Consider the following 17632-nt stretch of genomic DNA (forward strand, 5'->3'; position numbering starts at 1 on the left):
CCGAAATTTTTAAAAATTCCAACTGTCGCACTCCAATTTTCCAACTAGCGTCAGTTTTACCAAGTTTGGGGGTGAGACACCCCCACACCCCCTCTAACGACGTCCCTGTGCGGTGAATATGGAACACGATCACATGGTTCAGCCTCTGTAGAGTCATGGTGCTCCGTAGCCTTGTCTTCAAACGCCTCAGAGCACTAAAAGATCTCTCGGCTTCCGTCGAACTGGCGGAGGAGACGAGGAGCAACCGCAAGAGAGCTTCGACTTCACCAAACATAGTCCGTACCGCTGGATTCATCGACTTGAATATTTGTCTATACCCTTCAACCGACGACGAATGGAACTGGCCTCGAGAGAAAGGCAGACTAAGCTTAAGATTTTTGGAGAGCTCAGGGTACCAACTCACGAGATCTGGGTGGAATTCTCCATTCAGCAACATTGAGTGATATTCGAGGATATGAAGCCTAAGATGTGTAAGCCGTAACCAAATAGAGCCATGACACTACTCTTTTTCCAAATGTGTGGGGGGGACATTTGATATTGTTTCCCCCATCCATCGAAATGTGGGGGGGACGTGTCCCCCCGTCCCCCCCTGGATTGACGCCCATGAAGAGAAGGGACATTTACATATATGGAGAGAAAAGATGGGAAAGATGGTAAAGGGAAGTATAGGGAAGTGAAGGTACATTTACATATGGAGTAAAAAGATGGGTATAGGGAAAAGAAGGGACATAAACATAAATGGAGAGAAAAGGTAGGTTATAGGGAAGAGAAGGGACATTTACTTATATGGACAGTAAATATGGGTATCGGGAAGTGAAGGGACATTTTTGTAGAGAAAAGAAAAGGGACATTATCTATATGGAGAAGAAATGTTTAGGGAAGTGAAGGGACATTAATATATATATGGACATTCAAGACGGGTATAGGGAAGTGAAAGGCCATTACTGTAATATATATGGAGAGAAAAGATGTTTATAGAAAAGTGAGGGGACATTTACATATTTTAAATGAAAGAAGGGTAAAGGGAAGAGAAGGGACTTTTACATATATGGAGAGAAATATGCGTATACATATGTAAGAAAAGGGACATTTATATTTATGGAGAGGAAAGAGTGTTCAGGGAAGTGAAGGGACATTTACAAGTATGGACAGTAAAGATGGGTATAGGGAAGGGAAATTTACATATATGTAGAGAAAAGATAGGTACAGGGAAGAAAAGGGACACTAAAATATATGGAGAGATAAGATGGGCATAGTGAAGTGGAGGGAAATTTTCATATATGGGCAGTAAATACGGGTATCGAGAAGTGAAGGGACATTAACAAGTATGGAGAGATAAAATGGGCAAAGGGAAGAGAAGGGACTTTTACATATATGGAGGGGAAATAAGGTATAGGGAAATGAAGGGACATTTACATATGGACATTCAAAGGGGTATAGGGAAGTGAAAGAACTATATATGGAGAGAAAAGATGTGTATACAGAAGAGAGGGGACATTTACATGTATGGAGGGGAAAGAATGGTATAGGGAAGAGAAGGGATTTTACATATATATTGACAGTAAAGACAGGTATTGGGAAGTGAAGGGACATTTATATGGAGAGAAAAGATGGGTATAGGGAAGAGAATGGAAGTTTACATTAATATACAGTAAAGATGGATATAGGGATGTGAAGGGACATTTACATGTATGGAGAGAAAATATGGGCATAGGAAAGAGAAGGGACATCTAAGTATATTGGCAGTAAAGATGGATTAAGGGAAGTGAAGGAACATAAATTTACATATTTGGAGTAGAAAGACGGTCAGAGGGAAGTGAAGGGACATTAACATATCTGAGAGAAAGATAGGTACAGGGAAGTGAACAGACATTTACATCTACGGAAAGTAAAGAAGTGTATAATAGAGTGAAGTGATAGGGTGGGGGGCGGAGGTATATGATACAATTCCAAGTTAATTCAAATTTGTTTGATACTGAGGTAGTTCAACTATAATATATAAGCATGTATTCAATATTAGGTTACAAAAGTGTGACATCGATGCTCAAAAATGAAAAGCATTGGATTGTTATTAGGGCACTTTTATTTCAAAGTTGAATACATAGAGAAAAACATCAGCAATTATGGACATAAAATTTTGAACACAACTAGGAAATTTTGGACCATTTACTCTTACTAGGTGAAATGTTAACGCGTGTGACTCGGTGTCCTAAAAGTATTGGAATTTCAATTTTCTGAAGACTTACATAAGAATCAAAGATGATGAAAGCAAGAGATTGAAGCAAGAACAAATAATAAGAAATTGTCATTTCTGTAGTACCCTCTTCAATTTGAATAAACATGAAAAAAAATAGGACACCATAACATACGTTAACAACACAATGTACTACATATACAATAATGAAAAAAAGAAAAGTTTGCCAAAGACAGGATTTAAATAGCATATTGAAAGGCACAATGAAGGTGTTTGCCCTCACAAAAGTTACTCAATGACACAATAAACTGTCACTAAATATAATAAAAAGCTGTCATGGACCTTGTTACGTATGTGATGGTGGACACCAAAATACATATTAGACGATGCTCTGAAGTAATATCATCACACTGATGTTATGTTGGACACCAAACTGTAATGAGAACATGCTCTGAAGTCATATCACCACACTGCTGTTATCATGGACCCAAACTATAATGAGAAGATGCTTTGAAGTACCACCATGACACTACTGTTATGATGGACACTGAACTATGTTGAAAAGATGCTCTGAAGTACTGCCATCTCACTGCTGTTATTATGGACACTGAACTATCATGAGAAGATGCTCTGAAGTACTACCGTCACACTGCTTGTTATGATGGACACCAAATTCTTTCGAAAAGATGCTCTATATTGCTACTCTGAAGTACTAAAGTATTACAGATACAAGTCAAACGTAAACCAGAATGTTAAATGACTTAGTGATTCCATGCCGAATATGAAAAGGGACTTTGGATTTTGCAACATCCCATATTGCTGACCAGAAATGACCAGAGGTGCAGTGGTATTGAAATATTGATTAATGCATGCCTTTACATATAAGGATGAAGTTCAAACCATATTTCACTTCCTAAGTGATCATATTTATTCATATTTACTTCTAATTGATTCAAGGAATCTTAACATCTATAAAAAACAATAGCGATCAAATACTTGCCAAGGGCTACATATATAAAAATTTTAGAATTTACCAACTTCACTTCTTGAGATATGGCATTTAAAAGGATTTTAGACAACTCTGTCGAACTCAAATGACCTTTGAAAAACAATAGGGATCATCTACTCACTAAGATAGAGTGTTTATGAGCCGAGGCATCACACACAAGGAATCACAAATAGTTTCCTCAGGTTTGACATCAAATGTAACATATAAAAAGGATCAACAATGAATAACATGGGAGAAAAATGGCTTTAAGTAACTTCAAAAGGGATGAGAACAGAATTTGGTTCAATGTTTAACTGCACAATAGTTTGAAATTTACTTGGTGAAACTTGAAATATGATTTTCCTTATTTAAATTGATATGGTTCTACTCGAAGATGGTTTTCGATGATGGTCACATCTGACTTCTTAAAGCAAAACTGTTCCCTTTTGTTGGCGAGATCAGGAAAATCTATCTGGCATACCACATTTTCACGGGGTTCCCAAGAAACATCTCTTTGGGCTGGCCAATTGTAAAGGTTGTCACCGCATCTTTTCATAAAATTGACATGGATGTCGTCTTCAGATTCTTGAAGTACCTAAAGTATTGAACAAGAAAGGAGCACAAGTTACATTTATATGAGAACGTAATGGTTTCTTACAAAGAGATCATGGTAGTCCCTGTTTATAGAGTATAATTTTACACAAAGTTGTTTTAACCGGCAAAGAGATAGGTAGTCTGAATGGCAGCAAATATATGATGATTTTGTTTTGACATCGTTTTCAACAATTACTGTTAATACTCCCTTTCACACAACATATAGTTGCTAACCGAAATATTTCCTTTTTCAAACTTATTGGATAGGTAGACTACATTTCACTTGAAGTTTACAGCTGGTAGTTGAAAAGTACCCTTTTTCTTACCTCTGCCAAGTACACATTACATGACTGTTTCCCATACAGTTTAACCGCAACAAAACTGCCTTTCGCATAGGTATAGGTAGGCTTGGTTTGACCATTGGCTTCACTGCTGTGAAATGAAAAGAAGAGACAGGAAACCTACAGTAAGTACAGTTACAGTGTGGTTAAGTGACGACTGCTTGTTCATACCATAACTGTCACTTGACCACATATAAAAGATAATCTTGTTGATACCTCTCAGCTACTGTAGCAATTGCTTTAACAACTCAAAGAAATGTAGATTACAGTAGTTTAAGAGCAAATTGTATCATCACTTGATGGTACAGAAGGTATACTTCAAAGAATCAAACTTATATGTTTATTCACTTTTACTAACCTTGTTGCATCAGCTTCTTGACCATCTGCCATTTCCAGACTCATACCAGATTTCAGGGCATAATTACTTCTCTTTCCAACAAAGGTGGCATCCTTACAATTGACATACTTTCCACTAGTACATTCTGAACAAAAACAGCTTCTTTCACATGCAGTAACAACACTAGGTGCTATCCCGATAAAACAATGTAGGGCTCTAGTTTGGGGAATCGGCTTCAGGTCATTGTTACGAACCATCCTAAAATCTGTTAGAACTTCTCCTTCCCTCACAAAGAAGAAGGTTCTCTTTGCATGTGAATGTTCTTGGACATCTCTGGGAAGTGACAAGAAATTCTGACCATACTTGAATAGATCATGGGCATCACGGATAATGACTTGTCTACCTTTGACAGCCACTGCAGCACATTTCTTCAGAACCCCAATCTCTCCATCACATGGGCCCTTGCCATGCCGGCTACCAAAGAAATGTTTTTCGACAGGAAATCCGTAATCTTTAACTCCATATGAGGCATCATTGAAAGAGCTTTTGTTCTTGTATTGAGAACCAGCTCCATCAGAAAAATGAATCTCTCTATTAATTTGCACTCCTTGACGAGAAATGTGTTCATTCGCTAGGGTTACAAAGTGATGCACAGCCTTATGGTCATGAGATCTATCATCAGAAATAAATACCATAGACTCTCGTGTTACTTCTGAGCACTGATCATCTGGGCAATGATAATAGGCCACTATGGGATGTATGGTAGCTTGTTGGTAAGACCAGTGAGCAGATTGAGCTTCATCTTGGAAATGGCAGTTGTAATTCTGGCCATAATCCATGCAAAATAAAACCCATGAATGAGGGAGATTATTTCTCAATTTGTCAAACTGCATTGCTTGCCATTTAGCGTTGACAAGGTGTTTAGAAAATGGATCAAGCTTTTCTTTGAGGACATCAGTGAGGTCAGACAGAGAGGCTTTTTTCATTAACAGTCCCATTCTTTTCCCCTTTTCCTTCATTTCTAATTCCCAAGACTTCCATTCAACTGGGGCATGTCCATGAGCAGCAAGAAGAGAAGCTACGTGGGTGTCCACTCTACCAATGCCGCACTTTTCACAGGTCCTGTCAATACATTCTTTCCTCGGAACATTGTTCACGTAGTTGCATAGCGTCAGATCAGATGCTGCGTACTTGTCATGAATGATAGCACCTTTATGTCCATAGTGGAGAGCATTCTTATTGAAAGTTTCAAGAAGGAATGAAATGTTTACACAATACTCACAGAGACATTGCATAAGCTGAGTCTTTGAAATTGGTTTTGTCTTGGCAGGCCTTAGCTTGTGGAAATGGCTGAAGGAAATGCGAAATCCCGGGTTCTCTCTCTTGAAAATCGTGAATGCCTGTGCAGTTGTACATTCCATTACTCTTAATGGTGTCTTGCCACGAACTGGCATTTCACGAGAAATATCTCCACGATTGTAGAAATCTGTGACCACTTTGGCTTTTGTTGTAGAAAATGCATCGGTCCTGTGCTTTCTTAAGTTCTGAAAGTGTGGAAAATGTGGCTTCTTCAAATAGTTCCAACTGAACCCCAGCTGTTTGTGAGCAGTCCGCTTGTTTACTTTATTCTTGATTGCCGTGGTTACATGTAGGAGATGACGAAGTTGTGAGTCCCGTTTGGTGCGAGTCTTCTTTAGCTCTTGGACCACAGACTTCACAGAATTTTCTGCTAGAAAGTCGAGCCTCTTCTTTTGTGATGGGCTTAGCACTAACCTTTGCTTTAATGCAGTCTTCTTCCTTGGGGTGGCATTTTTCACAAAAGCACTAACCACTTCTGCAAACTTTTCTGAATCTTTTGGCAAAATGCGTAAAGATCGTGACACAGCTTTCCTCTTAGCAGTAGATGAGGTAAATCCATTGGTTGCTGGAACTGTCAAACTTCCAACTGGTGTAAGTGCTGCCTTCGTGGCTGCATACTTAGCCCTGCGTTTTTCGTTCATTCTCCTTTTAGCTTGGGAAGACATTTGTGCTCTTTGCTTTTTCTTTGATAGGCACCACTTCTCTTTCTGCATCTGTCGCTCAGCCCTTGTGACCTTTTTCTTAGTTGCTTTAGTCGTGTTCTTTCCTTCAGCTTTCTTCCTTTCTCTATACCTTCTTGCCCGCAATCTATTCAACTCTCGATCATTTGTTTTCCCATCCTCACTGCGATTTAACCTCCACAGCTTTGCACGGATCTTTTCATGGTATTGATGGGCATCATTCTTCTCTTTGGACTCCTTCAACCTGAGTCGGTATTCCTTTTGGTATTCAGCCCCCGTTTTGTTACATTTTGGTTGTAAACATAAAACTTCCTCTGACAGAGAAGGGGGATTAACCTTTGTACCTGGTCGCAGTTTCATTTTGGTAACTGTGGGAATTAATGCAAAGGATTGATGTGCTCAATATAATGCATCAACATGCAAAGTATACAATTGGTCACAGCTACCTTTATTAAGAAATCATGCTAACATTGTTTTCACACTTTCAACCTATGATGAACCCAAATGACCTGAAGCTGAAACATTCTATATGCTTAGTACTGGTTAACTGACTACCAAGTATTGGATCAGTAATGGTCTGGCTACATAAAGAAAAAGTAGTTTCTCATCACCACATGCTCAGATTTATACTAGCACCCCCCCCCTTTTTTTACCAGCTCTCTACCGACGACTGCGACACTTCTTAAACATCAAGAGGAACTACTCTAAAAGCTTGGTAAAGAAGGACTAGTTATTTTGTTTTACTTTTGGAAAAAAACACTGCAAGGTAACACAACCGATAAGGAACCTCTGCACATGACATCTTTTGCTACTACGTATTTATTATCTCCGATATTTAGGGCTTGGCTTTATCCAGTCAGGACTATTATCACACCTGCACCAGAAATATGCTGTCATGGTTTACCCAAAAAAATTGAACCCCACCCCCCCCCCAAAAAAAAATGCCACCTTTCTTTCTGAAAAACGTCCATGCGAAAAATAGTTCAACTTTTGTGTGCTTGGCCGTACATTTGTCACTCTGAAACACCATAAGTTACTGCGAGACCAGTTCACGATAAACGTTTTGGAAAAGTACGTAGCCTAGCAGTTTGTTTACATGCTATATACATCGCTTAACTGGACCCAACACTAATCTAATGACAGGTCAGACGGAAGTGTCTTCACTAACGTACGTTAATTGTCAGGCTGCTATCTTCTGCACTAGAATTGTAGTCTTAATTTGATGGGCTTTCAAACATTCAGAACGATACAAAATGGTAAAATAACCGTGCTTTATTAGAATTGTTTTGTCCCCTAAGTTACAAGAAGATGATGAACAAACTTTTTAACGTTTGTTTGTTTGGACACAACAACGCTGTTGTCTAAGCATAACGTACGTGAAGAGATGCTTCTTTTCATCTTAAAATTGATATACTTCATTATGTAGGTGATGACCGTTAACACAAAATCACATGATTACTTGAAAATTATATGAGAAAAGTTTTTTCGCCACACTACCTCGAAAATTGGTGATAGTTTGAAAAATTTACGTACGTGATGTTTGACACCATTAATGCAAGCGATTTCGGTGTCTAGACATAACATACGTGAGCCTAGGCCTAAACTTCCATCGCAATTCATTAACTTATCATGATTTTGCCCAGAAATTACAAACTTCCTTGCTTAAGTGAATAATACATCAAACGACTGAAAAAGCTAACAGTTATGTTTCAAACATGTACAAATTCCTAACAAAAAATGAAATGCGTTTAACGTATTTACGACAGGACACGAAAAACATTTGCGCTAATGGTGTCTAATATCACGTACGGAACGACGAGAGTGTAATCTATCTTAGAATACCTGGCGATTTATTATAAAGAAAAAGCTGCCCTTTTCAAAAAAATGTATGCACAGTTAGAACGGCTAGCGTTATTCTAGGCCAGTTTCTGGCAGTTTCTTGAAAATTATTTGAAAAACTATAAAGCTGTCTTACGTGCGTTATTAAGAGACACGATCAGTGCGCAAGAACTCAAGAAAAGGTCTTAGCAAAAACTACGATTTTTTTGACAAATTTTAACACAATCCTTCCATATTTGTGGAAGTATACAAAGATGGATATCTTACCTTGCTCTCCTCATCAAGATTGTAAGCAGATGGATGACATGTCTTGTGGTTTAACTTGATTTTTTTTAGCACCGAAGATATTTTTAACGTACGTGATACGATAGTCAAACCAGGACTACACACGCAATGTTACACCTATACAGTTGTTTATAGTTCAAGCGGACAAGTAAGTGTAGCGTGGGTTACCATCGATTGATTGAACGTAGATTGCTGATTTATCAATAAATTTCACTGAAGGCATGTCGTAGAACAGTGCCGTTTAACGTACGTGACGATTTGGACACGAGAGTTGATCTGAATTTTGCGACATCGATTATTAATCGTGCTTTGCGGGAATTTTCGTGGAAGTACTACTAGGGTTTATCTATAAAGCGTTTGCTCATAGAGATGAACTCGGAAGAATTCCGACAGTGAAACAATACGTGAACATGCAAAGTAAACGTACGTGACGCACTTGGACACCAACCATCACGTACGTTTTCAAGAATTACTTGTGCATTTTATGACATGATAATGATCAGCTGCAATCAGGATGTGTACTGATATGTATTAAGTAGTGTGAGTTTCGTTGAATTTTGCAAGAATTGAACAAAGGAATAACGGAAAGTGAAAAATATATCGCGAGGTTTGAAACACTTTATTTTATGTCACAATTTGGGGTCTAAGATACATAAGTGATGTGAAATTAAATTATACATAATTTTTTTTTGAAACTTCGAAGTTTGATGAAACTAACTCCGATATCACATGGAACACTGTACTTCCCACAGAGGCGAATTTAAATCAATAAAATGTTAAACAGAAGCTTTTATAAGCCTTGTCAAAATTAAGTACAATATCTCTCCAGTATCAAATAATAGCTTATATCCATCTTTCCATTCTTCACCACTTTACCACCAAAAAAAAAGGGAAAGGAAATTGATGTTTCCTAGACGTACCTCATTTGGTACACCCTGGATACTCGTTTCTTTCATTAATCTTTCAGGAGACTCCAGGAATCGGAGGATTCTGTTGATACTGACTTTAGCATTTAGTACAACATTCATGTAGACGGTGAAGTCAGCCAATGGTGTAACTAGCTGATTTAGTAAAGATAGAGCCAAAAATGCCTTGGCCGGCGTAAGAGGAATACCAGTGAGATGAGAGTACAGTCCAATTATCTAGATATGAAATAAAGAGAAACACAAAGTAATATAAAATCGCACCAAACCTGAAAACGCAGCCACTTCCAGGGTTTTGCCCACTGGACCGCAAATAGGGCTCTCCCTCATTGGCAGCACCTCCACTCCAGCCAATAACAGAGAACACTCCCCCCCCCCCCAAACCCTTTCCATCGAAATACCTTCATATGTATATGTATTTGATGTTATTATGCATTTTTATTTTGTAGGGACAAAGGTCAGGCATACTGTATATTACACAGATATATAACAGGGTATGGTCAATGGTTATATGATCAATGCAAGTTAGTTGGAAAACATATTTTGTACTCATGAGTCACTCATTTCACTGTGGTGGAAAGTATTTCCCAAATTAACAAACATACAGCTAAGAAGGAGGATATTGTGTAGCATTTGATGATTTCTAATTGAGCATTAAATTTGACGATGGGATTCATTTAATGACTTGAATAGTCCAACTTTATTTCAAGTTATGTAGAAAATTATACATTCTTTGATTTGTTTTATGCAACTAAATATAATACAGCAGTAAAACATGCCAGTGTATTACAAACATGCAAAGATTATAAAGTTTGATATATATTCGACTTACCATACCAGTTAAAAACAGAGGCAGGACCGTAGTGAAAGATACTGCAAATAATAATAATATATATATTTATATATTAAAGATAATATATAAAGAGTATAAGTAGACATTACGCAGAACAAAGATTGGGATATCTGGCAGATGGTGCCCACTTTAATCTAATAAACAGATTGCAGGGTCGATTGTGAATGATACACTGGTATGTGTAGCATTGCATGTCCTGTTATGACCAATTAAACCCATACAATGTAAATTAAGTTATGATGAGACAGTTCAATACATGTACATAAGATATAAGATATCCGTTGTGCTTTATAGCTTTGGTGTGCATCCTCAGAAGAAGTTGATTCAGAGGGAACAAATTATTGAAAGTGTTCTGTGCAAGGCCCTGAAGGCTATACAAAACTCATTCGCAGTGATGTATATTATTGTGATTTTAGTATAAAAGTATTGATACTAATGAATGTTCATATCTTATTGATTGTTATTAAAATCTTTCTTAGATTTACTATCAAAATACAAGTTTGAAGTCAATATACTAAATAGTCTATAATTTATATCTTACAAACCAAATTACTTTTAAAGACATCTTCATCTAAATAGTGATTTTTGGGTTATTTACAATCAATCAATGATTCTCAGCAGGCCTATACATAGTCATTATATAGTATAAAGAAGATAGATCAGAGGATGGAGCAATAAATGTACTGTGGTCAGTGAATCAGAAATGGTTTGGCATATAGCAAGACTACAATGAAGAGACATGTGGCAATTCTTCTTAAGTACATTAGTAACTTGGTGCTTGTCTTAACATATTATAGGTCCCTATGCATAGTTGAAATACAGTTTGTAACAATAAGTGACCCAAAATCTACACCCAGCAGTTTGTATGTTATCACATGAAACTGGTATGTGTCTGTTAAAATGATACTGGTCAGTCCTTCCTGCCCCTCCCTATCCCTTCAACAACTAATATCAGACACACGTACAACAGGAATTTCACATTCAGGGTTCGCTTAGTAAACATAACACAAAATGAAGTGGGTTTTTTTTTTTTTTTCATAGCACTCACAAAGCACTAGTTATAATTTTCCGAATATTTTTGGACAATTTAATTACCATAATCAATTATGCAATAAGGCGGTTGTAGTTATGGTTCTGATAATGCGTGAAGCAGCTTGGTACATCAACGATGCATGAATTATCACGAATGCACTAACATTGTAACATAATGATCAAGATCAATAACCAGTCCTAAAGTAAGAATATTCTCTAAAGCGCTTAAGAGGCTTTTGCATTTTGCGCTTTATAAATTCCTATTATTATCATATTATTATTATTATAAAATTGGAAAGATTTAAAGTATTTCTCAAATGATAGATTTCATTTTAAGTTTGTATCAACACGAACTATATAGGTTATCCTCACTTTACCATATATATGCCAAGACTAACTGGTATTTACGAATGACATTTTACAGTGGCAGAGCGTCCATACAGTCAGGGGGGGCAGATGCCCCCCCCCCCCCCGACGGACTCAAATGGACTGCTGGCGCCCTTTTCAGCTTTTTACCACTTTTTACTTTTTCGCGATTATTGACTTTTTTATTGCGCTCTCATCTACCTTTTGACATTTTGTTGGTGTAATTTTCTTACAAAATGCTCTAAATGGCTATTTATTCTTCGTTTATCTGCAAATTAGCAAGGCCCTGAAAGGGTCATTTCCGGCGATCTAGGGAGTATCTCTACTCAAAAAAATCTTTACGCTCTGCAACCTGTGGTGGCGCCCCGCTTAGATAGTGTCAAAAGCACCCCCTACAGACCATTCTCGCCCCCTCTGACCAATACCCCTAGCTCCACCAGTGAAATTTTACCTATGTGTCCTCTCAATTAAATCAAACTTAGATCGGCAAGTGCTTGATTTGAGATAAGACATGTAAAGAGAGTTGAGTGGACCAAATATGAAATTCTTTCAAAGAATGCAGGAGGAACTTACATATGAATACTAAAACCAAAAGATGCTTAATGAGATATTTTAATTCCTGTTGACGAATATGGCTTATCTTGTCAGAGAATGTGTCCTCCCAGGCCAGAGCTTTGATAGTTTTAATACTGTGGAACAACTCATTGGATAGTCTGCTTCAAAGATCAGCATATTTCTACAAAGAAAACATTTATATTACTGCCAATGTATGTTTTATATGGTGTAAATGATACTTGATTCAAAATATATGGCAAAATATATATATATATATATATAATAATAATTGCATTTATATAGCGCTAATTTTGTACAAAACATTCAAAAGCACTTAACAAGGAAAAATATATATATATATATATGTATATATTTTTATATATATATAAATCTGCCAAAGCATGCATTATTATTATCATATAAGTACTAAATTGTAGATACTGATGTTTGGACATCATATGGTGTAAGTTAGGTGCTGATGTCTGTTTCAAAATGTATGGGAACTTCTATATTACCATTGTGCTTTATAGTGTTAGTAGTAAGTGTAGCTGTTTGTACATCACATGGTTAAAATATGTATGGAAACATGCATTACTGTCAACACATTCATTTTATGTTTTAATTTAAATGTTGATTCACTACATGGAAACCATACACATTATAAACACCTATGCATGCATTGTATATGGTGTAAGTTTGGAGTTGATATTTTTTTTAGAAATAAATGGGACTGTCTTGACATGTTAACCACCTCACATTGATGCAGCACACAAAACAGCGTCATAATTTAACAACAAATCTTTCTTTTAACTTAATCGATGAATACACTATTTTCTCCAACCTTAGTGACAGAAGATAGATAGTTTTCCCATACTGCGGCGTAGCAATGAGGCAGTTTAGGCATACCCCCACCCCCCTCCCCAAAGGACTGGTTTTGCAAAGCTGAGCCGAAGGATCCAGTCAAGAAAAAACTTTTTCTTTGCATCTATGGCTGAAGTGCAGTTAATGAAACAAGTTTGAAGGGGCCCATGCAGCTCTTACTCTTGCACCGGAGCCTGATTACCTGTCGCTACGCCACAGGTTTTCTCTTTTAATACATAATAAGTATATGATTTACCTTCTTTTTCTTTTGAAATATTGAAATGAAGAATCCACAGACGAACTGCAGGGGGATCAACATGATAATGATACACTGAGCCAGCAACGCAGATATGCCAAAGACTTGTACGAGAATTCCAAACGTTATGAAGAGCTACAGGAAGAACAAATAAATATGATCTTTGTAATTTAATCATAGCAATTATTAACTGTTTCATATCTTAACAGCTAACAGTCATCGGGAAGAGAGAGGAGGAGGAGAAGGAGGAGGGGGAGGGGGGGGGGAGGAGGAGGAGGAGGAGGAGGAGGAGGAGGAGGAGGAGGAGGAGGAGGAGGAGGAGGAGGAGGAGGAGGAGGAGGAGGAGGAGGAGGAGGAGGAAGAGAGAGGAGGAGAGGGAGGAGGAGGAGGGGAGGAGGAGGAGGGGGAGGAGGAGGAGGGGAGGGAGTGGCTTTCAAGTGGTCAGTTCTGTTACATCTCCTGTGTGCGATATTTATTTGATAAGATGCACAGTAGAAAAGTGTAGACATGGACATATAGCAAACAGTCTTCCTTTTCAAAAATAGGTAAAGTCATCATATTTACTAGAAATAACCAATTAATTTTAGCCTGTATATATACAGTAGCCATCTTCTATTTTTGGTAACCTTTTTGGTTTCAAGGTTTACAAACAATAGTACTTACCTAGCTGTCTCTAAACCATATGCAATCCAATTGAAAGATATCGAACAAATTAACTAGCAGGTCTACTGATTTGTTAATACAGAAGGAAGAGTAAGTGGGCATTCACCCCATAGTGGGTCAATGAGGGCACAGTGCTAATAGGTAACCAGTTTGTGTAGATTTGAGTGCATATGTAATTATAAGGAGACTGGTAAGGGGGTACTGAAGTAACTCCACTTGTCATAGGACATGTCATAGGACACTCACCCGCAGAGGAGCAGCTCAGACTTCACACCATGTGTACGATACGTACAGTATATACATTAAGTCCACAGACACCAGATTCATAAACCTTCCTATCTCCAAATGGTCTTGACCGGAAGAACCACCCCACAAGCGAAGACTTTTTTGATATATTAAAGCCTGTTAAAAGTAACAATATTAGATAGGTTAAATGTGTAAAATAGAGGATACTTTGCTGGACACCTGCAGGTATTATTACTTACCCTTTAAACTTTGTAACATCACTGTCTATACTAACAACTATGCGATAGATTAGTAATTAAACTATGTTATACTGTACTTAATTTTGCTTAAATGGGAAAAATAATGAGATGTTTACCATACATTCCACATTTTGCCTATGAAGTGCTTCTGTAGCCCTAAGCTAAGCAGTATCCTTTGAACCCGTACACCATCACATGGGTGGCGATCATGGGGGGGGGGGACGGGGGACATGTCCTCCCACAATATTTTAGGTGGGGGATATAGTATCTAATATCCCCCCCAATATTTGGTGGCATCGTTTTTTTTGTGGCTATAAATAGAAAATAATGCATGAGATTATTTATCCAAATCATATTTGGCGGTGGCTAAAACTTCATCCAACACATGCCGCATGAGGTAAATGACACTTCGTGGTCGTTTATGTGACCTGTGACCGTATAGGAAGTTGTCACTCATGATTATTATCATAATATATGTACATCTCTTGTGTATGAGTGTAAGTACGTACAATCGTATATAATCCACATGCATCAATATGGGTTAACTGGGTTTCCATTTGGCCTGTTTTCTTCAAGATTTCTAACTGCAGGCACGTAGTAAGGGGGGAGGAAGGGGGTGACCGCCCCCCCTCCCCCTTGAGCATATTTTTTTTTATGATATCGCTAGTAATTTCAAAATACAAAATGCTTAGATGCAACTAACAAGGTCTGGGAAGTGCCATTTCCAGTGATCTAGGAGGCATTATCGGCCAAAATTTTGTTTTATGCTTCGCACCAACTCATGGTGGCACCACGCTTAGATAGTTTGCCTACAAGCTTCGCCCCTCCTTTGGCAAATTCCACGCTACGCGCATGTCTAACCGTGTCACAATTTGTTACTAAATACCACCAAAAAACGATATAGACCTTCACTGAGAGTAGTTTAAACTTTTTTTGAAATGAATTAGCTAGACGGACCATGGGCGCAGATCCTGGTGGGGACAGCGGGACGCGTTCCCACCAACTTTTTCAGTGATTGTGACATGATATACTGTGTCCCCACCAGTTTGTCTTGACCAACCGCTGCATTGCAAATTTCCCTGTATTGAACTTTGGCGCAGTTTGATCCAGCATTGTGCAAATGACATGCAGCAGTTCTCATTTTATTACATTTATCGACAGTTGTGAAATATTGGAAGGAAATCGCATTTGCAGCAGTCTATCATTGTTTTCTGGGAGGGGACCGCAGACCCATCGTATACAAAAGTCTACTTGAATTATTTGTCCCCCTGATTTTTTTTTTCTGCAAACGCCCATGTGTTTCCCCCAACTTAAATTTCTAAGCCATGAAATCTCAAATGTAAGGAGGTTTTGGAGCATCATTGGGTCTGGGAAGTGTTATTTCCGGCGATCTGGGCAGTATATTTGCCAAAAAAATTCTTGTACACTACGCGCGAAACAATGGTCGCACTCTGCTTAGATAGTATCAGAGAACAGATACGTGTCCCCACCATTATCCAAGACTGATCTGCGCCCATGAGATGGACGGCATCCGTAATGAAACAATATCACGAAGCGCGCGAACAATTTTAGGAATGAATTTGCTACGCGCCTGCACCCAAGCAAATGTCCCCCCCAATATTTGAAACAAATCGCCGCCCCTGCACCATCAGATCCAGGAATTGGAACACATGGGCTTGGGAAACAATTGTTGGTTATGATTGGAAGGAATAACTACCAAAATAGAAGTGCATAAGGAGACATCGGTAATAAAAGGGATGTTTGCGTCGTCAAAGTGTTCTTACTTTCCACTATGTACCATGTTTTGAACAAAATTATGCTCGTAGGTAATTTTAGTGCAAGAAATGTATGCAGGCATGAATCCTGGCTGCTGCCCTGACCCATTCCCCTCTCTGGGTTCACCCCTAAGCTATAACACCTCAACATTGCTAACTTATAGTGAAGTATGTTGTGACTTTTCAATAGACCCCTGATCCAGAATTAAGACAAATTCAGAGAACATACAAACCTTTTTGTAAAGCCTGTGCAAACATTTGTAAAACAATTTCACATATAACATACATTTTTGTTCCCTTCAATAGTTGAGCTATTTACCTTACAATTGTGGATAAAACTTTCAAACTGTTAATTAAAATTTACCCTTATAGCTCCACAAAAAGTTTAAAACTACCTTACACACCTCCCACCTCCCCCCCCCCCCCCTCACACCAAGTTGCAAGTGTACTCTTGTATAGGGAATCAAAGAAACATTTTCATGTTTTTTACCTGAAGTCCAGCTTGGGTCTTGAGACCCTCAATGGAAGTCCAGAATAAATGAGTTTCAATCAAAACAAAACCAGTGAGATGGATGAGAAAGAGAAAGTACATCAAAACAAATCCATTTTGAAAATATTCACGAACGGAAACAAAATGGAGACCAATTGGTCTCCAATATTAATATTCTATCAAAAGAAAAGGAAATGGAAGAAGTTAAAATATGCATTTTAACTAGAAAAATAAATATATGAAATAAATTACAAATTTCTCAAGATGGCATTATAGGGGTATTTTTTATGCTACCTATCATTTCTGTGGGAATAAATCTAGAACATGAATTGGATGCAAATTCTGGAAATTAATAAACTGTTGTTACAAATTTTACCATGTTTATCCAATGAAGGCTATTTCAAGTGTGTTATCATTATAATCTCATGAAAAACAACCTACTGTATACAGACCTATCTTAAACATAGAAATCTAAATTAAACCATCATGTGACCTATCAGAAACATTCTTGTACACTCTTTTTATAGACTTTCTCTGTCCTGTCGGTGTGAAGTTATGTAAAAATCTTGCAAAAGACTTATCTCATCCTTCTACATGTAATGTACATGTGGTTGCGATATTGTAGTCAGTTGGCTAGCACTGCAACATACTGTATTAGTACTCTAATAGTTACCTCTAGTTGCCTCTCTAACCTATGATGTCATAGGGTTAAGGTCAATTAACCAAAAACAGCACTTTGGCCATTACACCGATGCC

The 17632-nt window shown here is 37.8% G+C and overlaps 2 protein-coding genes across 19 annotated transcripts in view; both read right to left on the reverse strand.

The window, feature by feature from the left end:
- LOC139960902 (ATP-binding cassette sub-family C member 3-like) overlaps positions 1-17632 on the reverse strand; it is a 132172-nt gene that overhangs the window by 22585 nt on the left and 91955 nt on the right. For 14 of the 18 annotated variants that reach the window (XM_071959586.1, XM_071959587.1, XM_071959581.1 and 11 more), the window contains 6 exons: positions 16877-17052; positions 14373-14528; positions 13464-13598; positions 12365-12527; positions 10373-10413; positions 9538-9759 (listed from right to left, as the gene is read on the reverse strand). In XM_071959586.1, coding sequence (XP_071815687.1) covers positions 9538-9759; positions 10373-10375 — 225 coding nt within the window. In that variant the 5' untranslated portion in view covers positions 10376-10413; positions 12365-12527; positions 13464-13598; positions 14373-14528; positions 16877-17052. The remainder of the gene's footprint in view (positions 1-9537; positions 9760-10372; positions 10414-12364; positions 12528-13463; positions 13599-14372; positions 14529-16876; positions 17053-17632) is intronic. The other 4 variants (XM_071959576.1, XM_071959578.1, XM_071959577.1 and 1 more) reach the window with 3 other exon arrangements.
- Positions 1817-7423, reverse strand: LOC139960901 (uncharacterized). The gene is made up of 3 exons (XM_071959569.1): positions 4476-7423; positions 4103-4208; positions 1817-3777 (listed from the first exon to the last, which is right to left on the reverse strand). The coding sequence occupies exons 1-3, from the start codon at positions 6851-6853 to the stop codon at positions 3547-3549; spliced, it is 2715 nt and encodes a 904-aa protein (XP_071815670.1). The 5' UTR covers positions 6854-7423; the 3' UTR covers positions 1817-3546.

Source organism: Apostichopus japonicus, chromosome 20 (assembly GCF_037975245.1).
Source record: "Apostichopus japonicus isolate 1M-3 chromosome 20, ASM3797524v1, whole genome shotgun sequence".
NCBI classification, from domain to species: Eukaryota; Metazoa; Echinodermata; class Holothuroidea; order Aspidochirotida; family Stichopodidae; genus Apostichopus; species Apostichopus japonicus.

Coding starts and splice junctions, on each gene's coding strand:
- LOC139960901 (XM_071959569.1), bottom strand. CDS start 6,853: ATGAAACTGCGACCAGGTACAAAGGTTAATCCCCCTTCTCTGTCAGAG. Junction 4,209..4,475: donor CAAGAAGCTGATGCAACAAG/GTTAGTAAAAGT, acceptor TTCATTTCACAG/CAGTGAAGCCAATGGTCAAA. Junction 3,778..4,102: donor GTAATGTGTACTTGGCAGAG/GTAAGAAAAAGG, acceptor TCAATACTTTAG/GTACTTCAAGAATCTGAAGA.